Genomic DNA, 22,004 nt, shown 5'->3' with positions numbered 1-22,004 from the left:
CCGATAGGGCCACGGGGAAGCGCTGGGTGTGGTGATAAGGGCCAGACCGGGGGAGGTTTGGAGTCTTGTTTTCTCCCCAGAGAACTTGGCACATTTTGCTTGAAGATTGACTATAGAATGGGAGGTGCTGGCCAGCTTGGCAGTTGTCAGGGTGTGGCTGCACCTCGGCAAGCTACTGCTGCACGTGGGTTCATTGAAGGAAAGGTTTGGGGTGGGAGTGGCTGGAAGCTGCGTGGCCGTGACTCTCAGGTCAGTCTGTCTGGATCTGACTGGAGACGTCACAGCAGTTTCCGTTCCAGTCTATCTGCTCTTGAGAGACAGAGCTTACCTCTTATAAGTAATTATCAGCATTAATAACCAGCTTACTTCTGTTCTTCCCAGTCTTGATGTTCCTTTTAATTAATACCTAGATTTGTCAGTCAGCTCCCAGCCAGATGGCTGATCATCTAGTCCGATCGTTGTGGGTGTTTGAGTGGAGAGACTTTGAAACTGCGAGAGTAACTCCTCTGTGGTGGATACCGGGGGATGTCTTACCGTGTTCTCGTTCGTGGTGCTGATCCTGAACTGCAGCCACCACTGATGAACATTAGTGGTTACTGTTCAGCCCGCTTCTCGGGGCCCATCTAAGTTGGCCCACCTGAGCTGTTTGTCTGCCCGCCCCCTCCCTCCCCAGACTCCATTTAGCAGTTGGAGTGGATGCCACCTGCTGGCACGCACACGTGTTTCCTTGTAGCTTGTGTCTCTTGTCTTGGGCTCGAGAGGACGTGGCCCCACATGCTCTGCACCGCCACCAGCCTGCACTGTCCCCTTGTAGAAGGTGCTGATAGATGTCATTCTCATAAGTGATTAGCATGTATATCACCACCACCTTTCACTTCCGCTGTGCCGAAGGTCAGAGCATCATTCCAGGAGCTTTGAGCTCAGAGGCAGATGGGCATCAGTGAGAGTGGGCAGGTGTGATAGATGCTGGACCAGCTCCTTGCTCGGAAGGTCTGCTCCCTAAACCGGTACTCTCCGCTGTCAGTGCATCTCACTGTCGAAATCTGGGAGCCGGACACGTTCTGCTGAGTCCCTCGTGATCCATTCTCTTGCCTGCTGCTCTCCAGAGCTCAGGTGCCAGGTGGAGTCAGAGGAAATGGTGTTCCTTGCTGCCTGGACCAGAGTGCAGAGAACAGGAGTTCTTTGTGCCTTTGTTGAATCAAGAGTCACTCACGCAGTTTCCAAGTTGATAAACATTAGCAACTGGAGCAGCGCACAGTGTGTTGCATCCTGGTTGGCTGTCAGCTGCATTTGCTTCTCTTTTCCCTCCTCCCAGCCTTTCTTGCCAATGGCAGTGTAGATGTCTGAGTGGCTGAGCCTCATTCAGGCTTTTTTATGGTCACATGTATAATACATTAGAGCAAAGTGTGACAACCTACAGCCATGTTACAACTGTGGTGGATTTAATTTAAATTCCTACCCAGGAGTAATCTCTGGCAGTCATAATCAGTTTGATCTACCTAGTTTTATTCAGTGTCTGGTGACAGGTTAAAATTAATATTTTAAATACAGCTGTGCAGCCCATCAGTGGGTCATATTATTGTGAGCAGCCAGAATGTTTGCATAGAGAATGACTTAAACACAACTTTTCCTCCTTAGATAAAATAATGCTTTGTGGAGAGAATTTCAATAATAGAGAAAATGTTTAAAAAATAAAAACCACCTCTAAACTCTTTATTAAATATTTTGGTGTTCTCTTTCATGCTCTGCATGTATCTGTGTGCATGTGTTATGGGGATTATATGTTTTTATCCTTTTTTTTTTTTTGAACCTAATGTACAAGGGCCATTTTCCCCTTGTCAGTAAAGGGTGAGTTTTATAGTAAAAGAACTTTTTTACCTTAAATGCCACCGCCACTGCTTCACACGGATTTTGCACTTTGCCTTTGCGAGAGCTCTCACACAAGTTTCTCTAGGAGTGAGGTGCAGAATGTGGAGCATTGCGGTGCCTCTGTGTGTCCTCGGAGCTGTGTGTGCCAGTGCGTGACCAAGAGCACACCGTTGTACCCAGTGTGCTTTCATCAGGAATTGACACAGCTCGGACTTCGGTTAGAAGTAGAGCCACATGTGTTTGAAACGATGACATGTCTTTGAGTGTGTTTTATGGCTTGAGATTTATGGTGTTTAATAAGCTGGGCAGGACTTGACTTCATCCCCTTCGTTCCTCCTCTTGCAGCCGAGGAGGCCCCAGAGAACACTGGGCTCATGTCCTCCCCTGCCTCCTGGGACTCTCCCCCTGCCCCGCCGGGAAGCTCAGAGCCTGCCTGTTTCCAGAGCTGGTTCAGTTTTCCTGCCTTGGTGGAGAGGAAGAGCAGAATTCTGTGAAATGTCAGCTTTCTTTCTCTTTCACATTCTACTGGAAGTAATCATGGGGTCTGGTCCCCCGCAGTTTTCTTTGCATATTCGGTCCCATCTAAGTTACCTCTCCTTCCCCTGAATTCCCTTGTTACCTGTGTGAGCTTTCTCCTGGTTCCTCTGTTGTCTCCCCTGTCTGCTGTGTTTCTTCATTCTTCGGGTAGTTTGTAAATCCACGGAGGAGGGTTCTTCTTGGCCTAATAGAAGAGTTCTCCCCATAGAGGGTTGGGGCAAGGTTTACTGAAAGCTTGGCATTCTCTTCTGTTGTGCTGTAGCTTAGCTGCAGTGTAAATTAAAATTCATCTTTATACACCTTCATTCTTTATAAAATATGGTGCTTTGTTCTCATGTTTTTCCCTTTTCTCTCCTACTCTTTTATCATCTTTTCCTCTTTCCTCCTCTTTCTCCATAACCACTGTGGGCTGGGCTTGGTTTTGATTCACAAAGAGGCTGCTTTCCCACCTTAAGAAAATATTAGGACTTGAAGAATTAGGAGAAGTGACCAATTTTGAGTTTCATCGCCCTCATCTTGTTTTGGTGGTACTTCCTGTAACACAGTCTGGGAGATGGTGTGGAGGATGCGAAGCTGTGGAAAGCCTGGCGTCTGTGGCAGGAGTGCCCTGCAGAATCCAGTCTCCTGGACAGGCCACTGGCCACCCCACAGGGACCACGGCCTCAGTGAGATCCTCCCAGGCCAGGGGCCGCACTTGGCCACGCAAACTCAGAATCTCCAGCTTCCTGTCCCCGTCGATAGCTGGGCCTTCCAGGATGTGGATATCAGATGATTCAGCGTTGCTTTTGTCTGTCTGTCCTGGTGCACCGGGTCTCTGGCTGCCTGCGGGCCCTCTCCAGTCGCGGTCATGGGCTTCTCACTGCTTCTCCAGGGCTTGTTGCAGAGCACTGGGGTGGCTTCAGTCGTTGGGGCTCACGGGCTTAGTCGCTCTGTGACATGTGGAATCTTTCTGGGTCAGAGATCAAACCTGTGTCCCCTCCATTGGCAGGCGAATTCTTAACCACTGGACCACCAGGGAAGTTCCATACTGGTTTTTTAAAACCAGAAGGGTCACTGGTTTTAGGATCCCAGGGAACTCTAAAGATCACCAAGTGGCCATCTAAATGCTTCGTGTCTTGTGGCTGAGGAGAACTGAAACTTGGAGGGAACAAGAGTCTCAGTCACACAGCTGATGAGAGACAGATTCAGGATTAGCTCCCCTGACCTTGGCCTGGTGCTCTGCTTGTGAGTTAGTGCAGACTGCACCCTAGAGAGCTAGTGTCTACCCGTAGTGACCTCTGAGGGATACCAACACTATTAGGGCATTTTTATTGCTAGAAGTTTCTGGAACAATTGGGCAAACACAAGTGAGGCCACCTGAGGCCTTGGCTGTGATCTGCTGTCCTGTCATCTTCCCTTTAGGAGCTTCCATGTTCTTTCTAAGTCACACTCTGCTTGCACACCATCCAAGGGCAGTATCATGAGCGTCAGTACGTACTTCTTTCCACCCGTTTTCCAGTTGCAGTTTATTAGTCTAAGGGGAGTCTTCAGACCTGGGGGGCTGTGTGTTTCCCTGAATACTTTCAAAGCTGGAGGCATCATGAGAGTTGAGTTCAGCAAGGTGATTTCTCCCATGCTCGGGGTCTTCCACCCAGTTCTCTCACTCCAGGTGACTCTGCACGGCCAGGTGATTTTGGTGTTGCGACCCGTTGCGTATTCTCTTACTCTTTATTTGCCAGGTCGAGGTACTGGAGGGATTCCAAGAGCGAGCGGGTGATAGCAGACAACTGAATACAGCCATGTCTTCCATGGAAACTGTTTTTCTTGGCTCTCTCCCAACACTGTCAGGTTGCCAAGAGAAAATGCATTTGGCTTTACAAACGATATGGCCAAACTCTGGGTTAGTCCTGGGTTGTTTGGTTTGTTTTTTGTTGTTTTGTTTCTTTGGTCATGGAAAAGAATGAATACTTCTGGCTCTTAAATTATTTGGCATATTTTTGCTCATGGCATACCAAATTGTGTTTTTACACACTTTATATGAATTTGTGGTTTTATGTGTAGAGCAATGTGTGAAGAAAGATGCGAAAAACTTCAGGTTAATAAACCTGTCAGGTTAGGTCGGAGCCACATCAAAGGGAGCGTTCCTCGCTTTGTCGTGGCCAGCTTGTGAGCAGGCGCCACTTCAGTCTCTTTTTTGTGGGAATGTTCTTTCTTACTCAGTTCTTCTATGTTTTGATTTAAACTTCAACCCAGGAACATTAGTCTAGGGTATTTTGACTGTATATTGTTTCTGCTTAAAATCTATTTTAAGTTCAAAGTGAACATTCTAACTTATTTTTTGCTGGCAAACAATCTAGAATGAAAACTGAAAATTTTGTGATTTGCTAGGACAGTTAGAACACAGTTGTCTGTTAAAAGCGTATCTACAACTAGTAACTGCACAAGATTGTTTTTGTCACAAGTTCATTTCATGTTTCTCTGAAAATGTCTCATCATCAAATGCCAATAGTCCCAGCTGGCTTCTCCCTCTGATCCTGCGTGTTTGAACCACTCTTCACTATCATGCATTCTCTGAAAAATGTTCATTGCTTTTATTAGTATTATGCATCTGGTGTAAAGCAGTTCCCCCCGGAGCCAAGTTGTAACACACCAGCCAACACCTACAGCACCTGCTGTGCATGTCAGTCATTCTTCTTGTGCTTCGTGTGTGTGAGCCCACTTAATTCTAACACGACTCTAAGTGGAGGCAGCACCTCCTCTTATCTCCATTTTACAGATGATAAAACTCGGGCACAGAGATGCTTAAGTAAATTATCCAAGGTCACACGCCAGCAAGTGGCAGGGCCACCCTCAGACCAGGTAAATATCCCCAGCGTCCACAGACTTAACCACAGTGTCTTACCGCCTCTCAGAGTGAAGTCTTGTTTGTGGCTGTGTTCCAGTAAAACGTTTGTTTGCTTTTTCAAAAATAGGCTTTGAGCTACTCTGGCCCTGGGGCCATGGTTGCTGACGCCTGGTCTTCGTGGACTGAGCCAGTCCCTGTCCAGCAGTGCCCAGAGCGCGAGGCTGGCAGTGTGAGTCCGGGTGGCTCTGTGGCAGCAGGGGGCGACCCGTCTCTGCCAGGGGCGGGGCCTCGGGGCGGGGTGGACGAGCCTCTGGCAGGCTCTCCAGTGGCTTGCTGTGTTCCTGAGCTCTCTGGGCCACCCTTTCCTCATCCACGAAGTGTAAGTTTTAACTAGATTCTCTCTGAGGCCTTCCAGCTGACAGTTGTAACCTGTCCTTTTGTCCTTCCTAAAGTTATCACTGAAGGCTGTATTTTGTTTTCTTTTTCCTAATCAGCATCAGTTACACACACACACACACACACACACACACACGCACACACACACACACGTGCGCGTGCAGTACTTCCTCTGATCTTTCTGCTATGTAGTGTGGTTTTCAGTGTGTATCAAGGTGTGAGGAAGAATTCAGCTTTTGAAAAAACGTGTTTAATGGGCTCATCAAAACCACATCAGACTCAGTATCGGCTGCCGGCTGACGTGCTGGTGGGGCCATGAAGAGAAGCCTGCTTCTGGCTGTCCTGCCCCTCTCCTGGACATCCTCCCTGTTACCATCATTCCTGACGCGCTCAGCTGGTCACCCAGTGTGTCCCCACAAGCTGTTAGCTCCTAAATGGTTGTGATCTGATCCTTCCTGTGCGTGTGTGTTGCAGGAGGCCGTTTGGAGACGGAGACTGGGGAGAGTTCATTTGTGAGGGTGGTGGTTCTGTGGGCGGTTGATGTCTCTGGACAGGAGTCTGTTCCTGGGAAAGGCTGTGTACAGCTGGGGGTGTGTGAAGTCTGGGGGGAGCTTGTCCTTCCGTGAGACTCCAGGAGCTGCCTTCCCCAGGGCAGGTGTCTTTTTACTTTAGGGGATCTTAGGACCCCTTTTGAGAACCTAATGGTGGATCTTTTCTTTCAGAAACTTATATCACACAAAATGTGTACAAGTGCGGTCGCCCTAGCACCCCTCCCCGCATCGACTGCCCGGCGGGCCCCGGCCTGCCCTCTCGTCCCCAGGGAGTTCGGGTGGCCAGTTGCAGGGAGGAGGGGCTGCACCATGAGGTGGCTCTGCCTGCAGGGAAAGAGTTTCTCCGTTTCCATTCCCTCCAAACGGGTGGGAACACTGGCTTGCTGCTGTGGTGGAGACTCTGCTGGGGAGGAGCCTGCGTGACCACGGTTCCTCCCCCCTCACGCCTGAGTGAGTTCTCTGGTGTTCAATTACTACCTTACTTGATTCCCGGAGTGAGGGCAGCAGCAGAGATCGTCTCCGGGTTAGTGTAGTGTGTGGAGAGCATCTCCGTGCTCTCTGGGAGCTCACAGCTTGTGTTCTTATCAATAATGTTGGTAGTTGTCATAGTCTGACACAAATAGAGGATGAAAATATTTGTTCCCACACTGAGGTCAGCAGAGGAGGCCGTTGGCAGCCAGAGGGGACTGTGGGCGCTGATGGACCAGGGTTGCAGAGCGCTGGTGGGAGGCTCTGGGCTGGAGCCTGGCTGAGGCCTTACACCAAAGCAAGGGGTTTGCTGGCCTAGGGCGTGTAAGCGCAGAGTGCTGTTGCACAGCCAGGCTGGGGTGCTGTCGCGGGGCACAAAAGTGTGTTCATGCTGTAAGACCAGCTTCGAGTGTGTGCTCTCTCTGTGCTCAACCTTTCGGCACAGGCCAGTGGACTGGTAGCCTGTCTGTTGCAGTCAGTAGCTGAGATCCTCATGTTGACTGTTTGAAAGACAGAAAGGAGCCTGTTCTGCCTCCTCGAGTGCCCCCTGAACCCAGGGGTGACCCTCATCTGTGCCTGGCTGCGGTGACTGGGTCACAGTGCTTTGACCACACCTCCCCGCCGTCGCCCCCGCCCTCGGTGTTGATGTTGGGGGTTCTCTTATTCCGTGCCGGGCTGCAGGATGTCGTGGTCTCTTGGATGTTCGTTTATTTGGGTTCTCTCCCCAAATACTAATCAAGTACCCACTATGTACTGGGGTCCATGGACACAGAGCAGACATAGATTCCAGGAAGGCAAGACATTTCATCCTGGTTTTGTGCCAAAGACAGATTTAGTCTAGATTGTCATAAATATTATCATGACAAGTAATTGCACGGAGCTGTGTCCTATTATAAATCTTCCCAGTCTGTCTGCACTCTGCGTCTAGCAGAATGGAGAGAGCACGTCTGCTCTGTCCTGCTTCTGGGGTAGCGGTCACTCACCTGTTGGGCCAGCAATTCAGAACTTGAGCTGTTTTTGATTGATGGACCAGGCGCCGTCACCAGAATTGGCTGCCGACACTGTCTTTGTTTTGCATGCTGTGTGTGCAGGCGGTGTTCAGGTTTGCTGAACTGAGCCCTGAAGACCGGCTTCCTCATCTGGTCTCGTGCTTCAGAGCCCTGCCATCTAGGGCCGGCACAGGCGCCAGTGCTGACACTACTTTTGGGGGGCAGGTTTGGGGGTTGTCTTCCTGGTACACATGGCTGTAGTTTATGTGTCTTTATTCTCTTGGTGAAGTGATAAACAGCTAGGAAGTAGGTTCTCAAATGATTGATAGATAAACTTGATCATAGGAATGCTTTTTCATGGGAAAACTTGGTAGACTTATAAAGCAGTATTTAATTTAGATTTCATTCTGGGAGAAATTGTCTTTTTCCAATACTTACTGTAGTTAACTTTTCCTATTTTCTAAGATTCAACTTGAATTAAACGTTTAAAAGGGCTCTGGAAGAATAGAGTGAAAGGATATTTTAACATGTATGGGCTGTTGCTGAATGAGGCAGAATATAAATACTTATTGTATAGGCTTTAATTTGTTCATATATAAATTGCACCATTAACTGAACGGTTGCCTCTTTCTGCCGTTCTACTTTTTGAATTTTATTGAGAAGACTATATGCCGGTTTTGGAGCAGCCTTAACCCAAAATCTGATAAACTTCAGTTGAAAATAAAATAAAGTTTACTAAGTTGCTATCAAGTAACTGTTGGGAAATTAGAAGAAATATGTAGGTTTTATTGATTGGAGTTAGACAAACATCTTGATTTATACAGTTTCATCGTGAGTGTGGATGCTAAAAAAACCTGTGGTGACTAGATTTGGGAATGTTCAATCTGATCAAAGGAGAGTAGATACAGACAGGAAATCAAAAATCTAGAAATCTCTGGACATGAAAGGGGTTACTCAGAACTACAGGCTAGGACTGGAGAGCAGCGTTCCAGTTCTCCCAGGCTCTGCCAGGAGATAGCTGGGACCAGGAGGCCTGCTTGGCCAAAGGCTGGGGGACTGTTAAAGGACTGTCCTTGCCTGGCCTCTGTTAGCTCTGATGTTGAAGAGGGTCTGGCCTGGACCAGGGAGCTGAGGTTGACCTTGGAGCCTGATCCCGTGGGTAGCCAGGACTCACTTTGGTTCATCTTTGGAGTGTGGTGTCATGAGGGTGGGATTTTCCCCTATTTTTAAAACACATCTTCTCTGTGAGCTGGCCATTCCTTACCTGAAATCTCTGATCCTTGACTTCACCTTGGTTCTTGCCCCATGAGGGTAGAACCCATGTTGAGAGGTTTCCTTCGCTATGGGATGGCCAAGAAGAAAAAGTGAGAACAGATTTCCTGATGAAGCCTGTCAGAGTTCACAGCACTGGTGCTTTGCCCCAGCGACTCAGCAGGCAAGTAGTAGCCAACCAAGCAGACCACATACCTACCAGGTGTTCACCCTGGCAAGGTGCGCGTGTGAACACCGTGCAGATGTTTGCAGCACCTTAGATATTTTTTACAAGCCTGATGACCTTTGAACCACATGGGCCCCCTCTGGCAGCTCGTGGGCCTCCTGGCATTCACTTTTCACTCTGCGCTGAAGGACCTGTCTGGGACAGTTGGATCTGTGCAGGGACAGATGCCTTTACTTCGCCCCTCCCCTCCCCGCCCAGCTCTGCTCATTCTGGCTCATCAGTACCAGAAACTTCAAAAGAACATTGATTTTTCTTGTTTATCAGATTGGTGGTTACGAGAAGCGAGCTCCATGCATGCAGGGAAATTGCACGCATTGCACTCTGAACCAGGCTTGGCTCACAGCAGCACCCAGTAAACGCTGGCTGGCTGTGGGCAGAGGTTCATGGAGGGCGGATAGATACACGTCTCCCGACATACTTGGTCCTAAATAGAGAAATTTCAGATGAAATTCAGGAAATGGAAATTACAGCTTCTTTTTCCACAAATTCTTGGGGCTCTGAGAACAGTGCAGTAAAACGGCAATTCAGACCTCTTGGCAGTCTAGTGGTTAAGAATCCACCTGCCAGTGCAGGGGACGTGGGTTCGATCCCTGGTCCAGGAAGGTCCCCCATGCCTCGGGGCGACTAAGCCTGTGGGCCCCAGCTACTGAGCCTGTGCTCCGCAGCAAGAGAAGCCACTGCAATGAGAAGTCCCTCTCTGCAGCTGGAGGGCAGCCCCCACGCACCGCAGCGGGAGAAAACCCGTGAGCAGCAGCAGAGACTAAGTGCACCCAAAATAAATAAATGTGTTTTTAAGGCAGAAAGTCTACAAGAAATGATCATTATGTAGCCTTAGTTTAGTGTAACACTTCCTGAAAATACAGGATTTTGGTTCGGTTCTTCTTCGTTTTAGATAACAACTGAAGGAACCTAGCTGAAAATCAGAAATGTCCTTTATGTTAAAAAAAAAAGTTTGTTAAATCTCTCCTTGATTAAGTCATGTGAATTTAAAGTGGAATCTCCTTGTGGGCTTTGTGGAGCATTTGTTTTTACTTCAGTTTACTCAAGTTGACTTTGAGTTTTAGTTGTTCAAATTCACTTCAGTTTACTCAAAGCAAATAGGGCAAAAATGGTAGCTAGGATGTGTTTATGTTCAAAAAATGAGAGTATCAGCTGTGAGGGTACGTGTGGAAACCACCAGTACCTATGAAAATGCCAGACAAGATCTTTTTGGTTACAGTCATTTGGTTTTGTGTTTTTATGTGGATATTTCAGCAGAAAAGCCTCAATTGTGTTGAGCATCCATTTGTTTGCAACCTAGAATTTTAGAGCCGAAAGAAATAATGCAGTTGCCTTTTGCGAGACGCTCATCTCTGAGGTGAGGGAAGGGAAGGAACCTAAGTTAGCCTGTGTGAACGGGCTGGTGCTGCAGTCACCACGTGAGGTTGGTGGAGAGAACTGAGCTGTGATTTCTTGGATGGAAACTTTCCCCTAGGGAAGGGGGTGTGGTCTTCTCTTCGGGGGACTCCTGCCTCCCCGTTGCTAAACCTCAGATGCACCAGGACCCCAGAAAAGTAGAACAGGCAGTAGGGAGCAGATGGGCTGTTGCAGCTTCGTGAGAGAGCGAAGACGGGCAGGCTAGAAAAGCCCGTCTCTCAGTAATGCGTCTCTGCTGCTGCTTCTCCAGGGGGGGCAGCTGAGCAGCAGGGCCTCCCCGTGGCCACTCACGCATGTGGAGGTTGGAGCTGAGGGGTCCTGGTTGTGGCCTCTTGACTGCAGGGGACCCCCCGAGGGGGTTGCTGACCCCCTCCCTGAGGCATAGGTGGAATCTATCCTCCCCACTCTTGGCTTTGTCTACTATTTAGATTATTTTATTTCACTGCCAGTGCAGGAGACACAGGTTTGATCCCTGGATCGGGAAGATCCCCTGGAGAAGGGAATGGCTACCCACTCCACTATTCTTACCTGGGAAGCCCCATGGACAGAGGAGGCTGGCGCGCTACAGTCCTTGGGATTGCAAAGAATTGGACATGGCTTACCGGCTAATAAGACTTTATAATGGAAAACTCCAAATAGGTACAATATTAGAAGGGCTAGTATAACAACCCCCCGCACCTGTCCCTGGGTGAGGAGTCACCAGCATTTGTCCAGTCACTCTCTAGGACCACTGCCTCTTGCTTCACAAGGTTATTTTAAAGCAAACCCCAGACATTATATCGTTTCTTTGTCAGTATTTCCACTGTGCATTTTGAACTGATGGAAACTTAAATCTGATTGAGGGAGGTGGTAGCTGAAAGAAGCTACCTACAGAGTGCTTAAGGATTAAGCTGAAGGAGCTCCCCTCTGTCAGTGACTCGAAAAGGTTTTGTTTCCGCATGATCTTCTGACTGTCGGTGCCTCAGTCAGCTGGGGGCACGGAGGGGGGTCAGGCTTAGGGTGAGGGTGGAGGAGCACGGGCTCGGGGGGGTGCTTAGGAGGAGGGGGCAGACGGGATGCTGGGAGCGGCTTTGCTTGTCTTCTGTCTTTAGTCTGTAGCCTTTTGAGCAAGTTGCTCTGTTCATAATGCTAACTGTGAACCTTGAGAATGCACCTTTAATTTATAATTGAAATGAAGGTTCAAAAGGGAAGTAATGATTTTTGCTTTAGTGGGTCACAGTGAACGTTTCTGAGACCCTTCCTTTCATAAGTGGTCGTGTCAGGACGGCTGATGTTGCTCTTTCTGTTTCAGATGGGAATGACTGGTAACACAAGTCCATTTGGACAAGCCTTTAGTCAAACTGGAGGGCAGCAGATGGGAGCCCCTGGAGTGAACCCCCAGCTGCCGAGCAAGCAGAGCATGGTCAACAGCTTGCCTCCCTTTGCCGCAGACATCAAGAACGCTTCAGTCACCAACGTGCCAAACATGGTGAGTCGCCCTTGGTCTCAGACTGTGGATCTCCAGTGGGCGCTCGGTGTGTGGATTCTTATCGTGCGACAGTGAAGATCTGAAGCTAGAAGTGTGTTGTGGGTGATAGGAGAGTAGCACGTATTTCCTGTGTGTGTGCTGTCTCCGTGAGTTTAAGTTTCTATGATGAGCTGCCCGTAAGGGGCTAGTAAAGATGATTCAGCTAGTCCCCCATGCTCCCTACCAGGAGGGAGGGGTTCATGAGTCACTTCGACTTTCCTCCAGAGTCACCCTCTGATTCAATAGGAGAGCTGAGAGAATGGGGGACATGGGCTTTTTTGGCTTTTTTACTCTTCCTGTCTGTCAGAGGTTGAGGCTGTCAGTAGAAGCCCATCAATTTGTGTCACAGTCAAATGAAGGACATTTATCTCAGAGAACTGTGCCTTGTCTTGAGACGTGTGTGTGCTGTCTGACTTGACAGATGGCTTCACGTGTCTTCATTCTCCCTGAGATTTCCTTCGTATAAAATAGAAACTGTCCTTGTAACTCTCGATCTCACTAACCCAGGGATCAGTGGGAAACAGCTCCTTTGTGCTGCAAGATGGAATCGCTTGAGGTCCAGCCACTCAGGGGAAGTGTGTTCTTCTGTCAGACCTTACTGTGCATACGTGGCCGCTGCGCCCCTGATGTGCCTTTGCTGCGGGGTCAGGGCCTGCAGCAGCCACTCTCCCTTTCCTGGGCCAGCCCCGGGGCTGCCAGCCACGCAGCTGTGCGGAGCCATCTGGGCTGACTCAGAAGAAAGCTGGCGGTTATATTCAGAAAAGGTGGTTCTTTGTCTTCTGATTTTTTAAAACCTGTAATTTGAAGTATTTGTCGTGAAGATACCCCAGAGAATTCCTCTATCACTATCACCTGCTTCCCTGGATGTTAGCATCTTCTGTAACTTGGGACAATTTGCCAGAACTAAGTCCTTACAGTACTTAGGAGTCTGGAGGTTGTTGGAAGCAGAAAGAGCTAGGTCTCTTTCTCTTTTTGATAAAAGTCAGGAAGTGGAGTGATACTGAGGTGTCCTGATCAGGTTTGCTCTGTTTGCCACATTCTCATATCTTAAAACAAGAGAGAGGAAGAGTGATGAGGCTTGTCCTCAAGCTGCTCCGAGTTCTGACCGCTTCTTCTTGTCGGCATCTCTGTGACTCTCCTGGGTCTACTTCTCTCCCTCCAGTAACTGTGTGTGGCCAGGATCGCTCTGTTCGCAGCCAGGCAGATCCAGAACTTAAGGCAAAGCCCACTGCTTCTTCCACGCCCCCACCCCCACCCCCCAGCCCCGCTCTCCCTGGCCTTGCCTCCCGCAGTCCTCACTGGGGGACAGTCGTGTGGACTTCAGTGCTGCTGATTGTCCCCTGGGTTTGCTCAGGAACCTGGAGCACATTTTGGCTTCGGGAGTAAAAGCGTTAGCTTTTCACAGACATCCTGTGTTTTTTGTCTGGGAAACTGTGACCCAACTTTTTCCTCCCTTTCTTCTTTAAAATTTTCTCCAGCCCCACTTTTTCACCCTCTGTCCTTCACGCACAGTCTCGTGGCAGAAACCCTTCCCTGTGGTCCTCTGCCCAGCTCTGCGGCTCCAGGGACTGAATTCCCGGGACTGGTGCGCTGATCAAGGGCAGGGTCAGACCAGACAGGAAAGAAGCTTCTCTCTCCACCTGAGCATGGCCTGGAGCTCTGGGCTGTGGAAGGGCTTCTGTCTGCTGGCACTTCAGAGGTTTCTCAGTTGCGCGGGCCGTGCTGTATGTTGTGGGATACTTAGCAGGATCCCTGGCCTTCACCACTCAGTGCTCCCAGCCCTCCCCCGTTCCCTTCCTTTCCCTGCCTAACCCCCACCACCCCCAGCCAGCCCCAGTTGAAAGCCCCTGCCCTGGAGAACAGTTAGGGGAGGCAGTAGTGATAAAATCTCATCCTTCTGGCTGTGAAGCGAACAAATGAGACCAGCTCTTCCCCCGATCCCACCCCCTCCTTGGGCCCCTCTGGACAGCATGGTGAACTGGGGCAGCGCCTTGGTCTGTGCCAGCCTAGCCACTGCTTTCCCATGGGGACCTGGGTGGACCCGGGAAGTGATGCACAGCTGTTGTCTTCGGAGTAAGGTCCTCAGACGTTCATCCATGAGGCACCAGAGCTTTGCCAGCATGTATGTCTGAAGCCTCGGCCTTCGCGTTGTTGGGTGCGCACAGGTGCTGGCGGGGACCGTCAGAGGAGCAGGGCGCGAGGGCGTGTCACTTGCCTGGTATCCAAGTGCTTTCTCATCGTGTGTTCTACGTTACTCTTTCACAGCCTCTTGAAAGACATCATTCACCTCCCATTGTTCAGATGAGGAGGCTGAGGGTTTGACTGAGTTTATTCAGGGCTTGTAGCCTGTTGTCTGCAAGGCCCAGAACTCTTTCAGTGGTCCTAGCCCTCATGTTTTAGGGGCTCTGAGCTCTTTGGGGGTGTTTATATCACTTACATCCGTTCCTCAAAACATATTTGGTGGTCTTCCTTGAACTTTCTAAATTGTATCCGGCCTGTTGGAGCTCAGAGATTGTTGTCTGCAGGAAGGAAGCAGTTACCAAAGACTTAGGTCTCTTTAGTTTAAAAAAAAAAATAGAAAAATTTGCACCTTGAATGTACTTGTGGTTTTTGTCATGCTTTGGAGTGACCTTGTAAAACCCAGCGAGGCTCTGTGTGCCGCCTGGGTGAGTTCGGGCCTGTGACTCCAGCTCACCCGGTGCCTTGGCTGAGCTCTCTGTGGAGCCATTGAGGCACTTGGTCTTTGGCCAAGGGGCTCGTGCCTGTCTTCTCTCCATCACTGGGGGTGCAGAGGAAGCCAGGGGTGCGGACAGTCTTTCAATTTGCTGCTTTTGTTGAGCACCTTTTCTGAGCCCAGGTGTATCTGGAATGTGGCTGTGAGTGATGTAGAGCTCACCCCCATGGAATTGCAGGGGTGGGGGGCAGCGGTGGTGATGGAAAACAAATAATCAAAGACAGACTGCCCAAGCAGGTCTGAGTAGCACACAGAGGTTGAGGTTGACACGGGGACCTCCTTAGGTGGAACCATCAGAGAGAGAGCTGCACCAAGAATTGGGTTTAAGGGCAAGTTCGGGAGGGTGAGCAGAAGCCATGGAGACCCCAGGGCTCTGGAAGAGCATGGCTTGTATGGGAGCCAGCGGAAGTCCAGGGAAGGATGAGGGGGAAGTGGTGTGAGGTGAGTACTGGGGGCTCAGCCGGAGCCATCTCAGGGAGGCTGTGGGTGGCAATGGCCGCTGCAGTGGTCCAGGCTAGAAGAGACAGGTCACAGTAGGGACAGGGGAGCAGACAAGAGTCTCCACTAGAGTGGGGTCACCAGGAGAGATGGCTTGGTGGGTGGTAGGGCCATCTACAGAGCTAGCAGAGGAGCAGGCTGGGGAGAGGGTGACAACGGAGAGGGCACTCACAGTTCCGCTGTAAACCTGCTCCTCTTGAGATGCTTGTGAGACGTCCAGGTGAAGAGGCCAGGCAGGTGGACGGACATCCAAGTAGGGTGGCCACTGTCCAGGGGGGCTGGTGATGTCCCTGAAGGTGGGAGAGGAGACTGAGAGGGGATGGTGACTGTTGGGGTGGTGAGTGAGGTGAGGGCCGAAGATCGCCAGGGGAGTGTGCAGGTAGATGTGTGGGTGGTCACGGAGCGTGTGGGCTGTGCGGCCCGTAGTCATGGAAACCTGTGGCTCGCCACGCTCTGAGGTCTCCCTCTGGGATGTGCTGCCTGGAGCTCCAAAGGGCGCAGAGCTCCCATTGCAGATGGGGTCCTTGTTGAGGGCATCCATAATCCCCAGGACAGCATTCAAGAGCAAATGCCACATCTCCCTAAATTTTCACATGGATTTCATTGCAGCTCTGTCTTTCGGCCATTTTATTTGTAATTTCTTAACTTTCTACAGATTTTTGAAGTTGTTAGAATTTTTACCATATTATTACACTGTATTTCATGATTTTAAGATCCACTCCCCCACCCCCCCAACCCCGCCACATTGTAGCATCTTTGAAATCAGGATGTTTTTTAAAAATAGTCAAGTTTTAGGTCTAATAAGACTCAGTATGTATGCTATTGTTTATAATGTGAATTAATAAGAGTTACAACTATAAAATATATGTGTTCACTATCCAGTTTTCTAGGATTGTTCACATGGATGTAAGAATTTCAAAATAATATAAATTTTACTGATGAAGAAGAGTGATTTTGGTGAGGGCATGGGTTGGATTGTCTTTCTGTAGCCTGGCTTGAAGGTCCACATGGGCCGTCTCAAAGGAGAGGTTTGTCCGGGCCGAGCGGAGTTGTCCCAGGGCAGTCCTCTGGAAGCGGGGGCCACCTGACCCCTCAGTGACATTGCCCTTCTTGCCATTTTCACCTGAAACGGTCATAACAGAGCATGGGAGCGTTAGCAGGAAGGGGGCGGAATTCGGGTATCAGCTGGAACCGGATTGTCCATTCTGCTGTTTGCTGACCTGTGGGGTGTGGGGTTGTTTTGAAGGGGCCCCGTTTCAGGTGGGGCACCCCTGGGTGTATCTCACCTGAGAAGGTTTGGTGACCAGAGGGCCCCCACCGTCAGTTTCTCTCTGGAGTCTGCTGTGGGCGCCCCACTGTGGTCTCCCACAGGGTTATTTCTAACAGGAAGTTCATGTGTGTTGGGGTTTTTTGTTGTTGTTTTGAGAAAAACTAAGAACTATATTATGGAGGATTTGCCATTCCGAACTTGTGGAGGAGGGACTTCCCTGGTCGCCCAATGGCTGACTCTGTTCCTGCTGCAGGGGCCCCGGGTTCAGTCCCCATCAGGGAACTAGATCCCAGATGTGGCAACAAAGACTGAAGACTTCGTGTCACACAACTAAGACCTGGCACAACCAAATAAATTAATTGATTTTAAAGACAGAGTTGTAGTGAAGGAAAATAATCAGGAGTGCTGCTCATTTAACACATTATTGCTTGGGGGATTTTTACAGAAACTCACACCTGTAGTCAGCAATTTGTTACGTAAGTGAATGTTGAAATGTCTCTGGTCAATAAAGTTCAGATAACAAAAAACAAATTAATACATCTCTGGTCAGGTAAGTTGTTAAAATTGCTCACAAAAGGAAAAATAAAGTAGCTCATGGGAGTGGTGGTAGCTCTTGTGTCAGAGAATTGGAACCTGAAGGCTCTGGACAGGCCCCCCAGGCAGCTGCTGGTTCAGGTCTCTGAAGTGGAGGAGGGTGACTGAGCAGGCTGCTCCGTGCGGAGGAGGGTCCGGCTGGAGTGAGCTGGGGGCAGCGCCGCTGGCAGCTCGTGGTGACGCGCCATCAGCTCTGGCCCTTCCGGACAAGCTGTGTGTCTTGGAGTTGGTTCTGTCTGCCTCACAGTGAGTCAGCGGACCCACTGCATCAGAGTGACTGGCCACTGGGCTGCCCTATGTCCTCCTAGTTCGGAATCTCTTAGAGGACGGGGGAGGAATCTTTTTGTCTCTCACTGTTATTGGTGAGACTTTTCACTTTTGCCTTTCTCAGTGTTCCAGTGTGTGCTGCCTACTTCCCTCTAAGACGGTTCAGGATAATTGCCGAGTAGATGGACTTGGTCTTCCTCTTGTGGTGGGACTGCGCTCCTCTGGTGACTCTGGTGTAGATTAGGCTTCCAGAGACTCTGTCCCCTGCAGCGTCAGGGACCTACTGCCCAGATGCCCACCGGGGAGTGGCCTGCTTTGTTAGTCTTTGTGTCCACTTCAGCACTTCGGAAACCTTCACTCTCCCCCTCCCTCTTTTTATCTTATTTTCTCATCATTTTCCATCTTCCATATCCAGTTTCCAATCACTGAGGAATCAAGACTTGAACTGATTGAGCTTCATGAACCCAAGTGTTTCTCCCTGTTGTCGTCTTTGGCTCATCCTAGTTTTCGCTGCCCTTTAAATGCGCGCGTGTGTAAAGCATTGTCCGTAGTTCCTTGTCCTTCACACGCAAGGGTCTAAAATCACTGGCACTCTGGTGTTTCCCTCCACCCTAGGCCTAGGGAGAGAGCTTCCAGCACTCTCATCCTTCACTGGAATGACAAGTGAGTAGTCTCATCAGCTCTTCACTGTGAGAGCAGTTTCTGTTGAGAATCACTCTGTGGCCATGAATTATGCCTCAGTAATTGAACTGGAATACAAGGGGCAGTGTTGGGAAGTAAGTACTTGCCTCTCACTATTAGTCCTCCAAGTGTTCTTGTAATTTTAGGCATTTACCTTTCTTATTCTCATCGCCTCCACCTGTAACTTGAAGATGAGAAGATGAGTTTATGGGCCTTTGGAGAATAATTTTTCATCTAAAATTCTTACCAGCACCTATATAAATCCTTTCTACTATTTAAACTCATCCTCTTTTGTTTTGGCAATAAATATTAGCCTGGGAAACATAGTCCAAGTCCAAAATATGATATGTTGCAAATATAAAAAAAGCTGTAAATTGAGAAGTAATTTATGGTATTCTTTGATAGTAGAGACCAGCTGTATTGGTTGTACTGGTATTGGAAGTACTCAATCAGGATCATTTAACTGGGTTTCCCTGGTGGTCCAGTGGTCGGAACCTGCCTGCCACTGCAGGGGACACAGGTTTGATCCCTGGTTTGGGAAGAGACCACATGCTGTGGAGCCCCTACGCCCCTGTGCCACAGCTGCCGAGCCTGTGTGCTTAGAGCCGCAATAGGAGAAGCCGCTGCAGTGAGAAGCTCCCACACTGCAGCTAGAGAGTAGCCCCAGCTCTCCACACCAGAGGAAGCCTGCATGCAGCCACAAAGACCCGGTGGAGCTAAAAAAAAATCACTTAACTTCTTCCCAAGACTAGTTTCCATTAACCATGTCTTTTCTAGAGCCTAATTAGCATAGCCTTTTCTTCAGTGAAGCTTTCTAGGTAAAACAGCATAAATTATCTCCAGAGACATTCAGGTCTTTGACTTCATGTAGAGACTTAGTAGGCAGGTTCTTCGTGTCTAAACAAGTTGTGCCCAGTACACACACTAGTGTCAGAATTTCTGCCTGCCCGGTAGCAGCAAATACAGGGACTGTACCAGGCGTTTTGGAAAATGAAGTGACTGTTTTAGGAAGAACTCAGTAGATACCTTAAATGATTATACCTATATATAAAATTTTTTTTAATTTAATATTTTTTGAAGAGGTAGAACTCAGTAGGCAGCACATTTAATGGGTCTGGAAGGAGACAGTCGCAGCTACCAAAGATGTGAGCGCAGTGTCTGAAGAGTCACAGCTGTCTTGGTGTGGCCCCAACTTCCCAAACTTCTTACCTTTTCCACAATTATCTGAAATGGTGCTTAGGCTTAAGCCACCAAAAGCTAATTTGTCTGTCAAATGATTAATTTGCCAAGTTATCAAAAACTTACTGTAATAAATTCTTGAAGAATATGTTCATATAGATGGGTGGTCAAGAAGATGATTCCTTGAAAGTTGTGCGTGCTGAGTCGATTCAGCCATGTCTGCTTCTTTGCAGCCTTATGGGCCGTAGCCCCCCAGGCTCCTCTGTCCACGGGGTTCTCCAGGCAAGAACTGGATTGGGCTTCTGTGCCCTCCTCCAGGGGCTCTTCCCAGCCCAGGGATCGAACCCCCATCCCTTGTGTCTACCTGCACTGGCAGGCAGATTCTTTACCCCTTGAGCCACCTGGGAAGCCAGTTGTTAGTAGATGGGTAATTCTCGTGGACTGGTTGTACAGTAACGGGGCCTGATGCCCGTAAGACCTCGTAAGTCAGTTGAGACGTGTGGATCTGGTTGGCCTGTCCCCTTGGCTGTTGGAGTAGATCCAGCAGCTTTTACCCTCGAGGTTTCTTTGCACAGGTGTACTTGACCATGCAGCCCCCGAGACAGATCGACTCTCCAGGTGGACAGGAGTGACGCTGGGGCAGGGCAGAGAGTGGGTCTGTCCAGTTGCCTGTCCTGTGCTCTCTCGCCCATGAGTTTTCTTTCTTGAATTAGCCGTTTTTTCCACTGTGAAATCAGTGTTTCTGATTTGGAAGATTGCTTAGAAGTCATTCTGGTCCACCTTGATCATTTTTAGTTGTTTCTTTATTGAATTTAAATCTTAAATTGTTAGGTAATCTTATTTTTAAAAAATCAGCAGACACCAAACAAAAAGAAGACACAGAAACATTATTCTATCTAAATAACTGTTCTGTTTCTTACCAGTTGATCTTTATCATCTCAGGTGATTATCGCTTCTTCCTGGTTTGATAGCGGAGTACATTTAATGAGCATTTTCTCTATTTTATGACTGCAGAGCTTTGTGTAACCAGCTGTTCTAGGGTCCTTCTGGGGGAATCAGAACAAGCAGACATTGCAGAACAACCCTTTGTCCCACCTGGGGTTCGCTTCGGTGTCATTTCCTGACTTTTAAGAGGAGACTGGGGAGAAGTAAAGTTTCCAGGTGGGTCAGGGGAGGATGTCAGAGAAGTAGGGGTCTGGACTGCATTCGTTATGTGGAAGGTCTGGGCCAGGCTGATCTGAACGGTTGTCTGTGGGAACCCAGCCTTGCAGATGGGGGGCGGTGGTCATGTGGTCAAAGGAAGCACTTTCGTTCACTGTTCTGACTTGTCACTTTCTGCTTCTTACTGTTTGCAGAGTCCTTTGCAGACATTGTAATCTATTTTTGGATACGTCATGGAAAATAACTTCTTTTTCTAGAAAGAATCCAGGATAAACTTTATACATACTCCTTGTGCACATCTGTGATTCTGTTCTTAGGATAAAGGGCATTTTAAAAAAATGAGGTTGGTGCTGATTACTCAGACCCATGTAGCAATGACAGATCTAGTAAAATACAGCAAGCTCCTTTACAATTAAGAAATACACCAGAATAAACGTAAAATGTTTGCCTTTCACGGCCATTTAATGGACAGGGGTTTAAATAACGGTTGAGTTATGATGCCAGCAAGATATATGCAAAGAACAAAAGATCTAGCAATGAGATGGGGTGAGTGGGCTGTGCTCTCCACAGCCCTTGGGTTGTACACTTTATGTTCACCTGCTGTTACTCATGGTTCAGAATGTTGACAGGCAGGGGGTCGTGATGGCAGCACTGTGACTCCTGTTCCCCAGTAACCTTCCCCTTCCACCGTTAGGAATTGCATGTGAGCTGATGGGAGTTACCAAAATGTCTTGCATGAATTGTAAAGCTTGTGATGGATACTGTTGTATTGCCTTCCAACAAAAGCCAGGAAGCAGGTCACTAGTATCCCATGATGCTCCCAAGGCTGGGGGTTATCATTCGGTCCTTTGACAGGAGGAGAGAGTGCCCAGTTATTGTGGTCTGCATTTCTTGATTACTGGTAAGAAGGAAAGTACGTGTGTTTAGTATGTTTTTGTTTCTCAAGTTGTTTAGTTCCTGTCCTTGGCCAGTTTTTCTTTTTTAAAAAACTTTATTTATTTATTTTAATTGGGGCCTAATTACTTCACAGGATTGTGGTGGTTTTTGCCATACACCGACATGAATCAGCAGCAGGTGTGTGTGTCCCCCACCCAAAGCCCCCTCCCACCTCCCTCAGTTTTTCTGCTCCATTCTCTTCAAATGCTTTATGAGGCAAGGTGGGCAGCCGTCTGACAAGGCGAGCGCAGAAGAGTAAGGAGGTGGGAACTCCCCCCGGCCCACCAGCGCCCATGCGGCTGCACAGGCCTGCGTTAGGCCTCCCTGGGCCGGGGGTGGGCATTAAGTGAGCTGCTGCTTGTTGGGCACCCAGCACCGAGTCCTTGAGAAGTGGAGACTGGAGGACTGACGCCGGCACTGTCTGCTTTGGCTCGTGTGTGTCACGTGGTTCGCCTAGCTTGTTGGTCGCTGTTACAGCGGCCTGGCCCAGGCACGCTCACGGTGCTCATGACTGCCGCAGCATGAGAATCACCTGTGAGTGTCTCTCCTAAATGTTTCTTTTTATTGTAACTGTAAAGTGCATCCGTGTTCATTTTGGAAAACCTTTAAGAAGTATAAAGCTGTTGTAA

General features: G+C 48.9%; 1 protein-coding gene across 1 annotated transcript in view; it reads left to right on the top strand.

Moving 5' to 3' along the window:
• The window catches only part of CREBBP (CREB binding protein), a 120,846-nt gene that overhangs the window by 41,960 nt on the left and 56,882 nt on the right, over window positions 1-22,004 (top strand). Inside the window, exon 3 of the mRNA XM_027961580.3 lies at window positions 11,840-12,016. Coding sequence (XP_027817381.1) covers window positions 11,840-12,016 — 177 coding nt within the window. The remainder of the gene's footprint in view (window positions 1-11,839; window positions 12,017-22,004) is intronic.

Source organism: Ovis aries, chromosome 24 (assembly GCF_016772045.2).
Source record: "Ovis aries strain OAR_USU_Benz2616 breed Rambouillet chromosome 24, ARS-UI_Ramb_v3.0, whole genome shotgun sequence".
Classification (NCBI taxonomy): Eukaryota; Metazoa; Chordata; class Mammalia; order Artiodactyla; family Bovidae; genus Ovis; species Ovis aries.
This window is presented reverse-complemented; position numbering and strand designations above follow the sequence as displayed.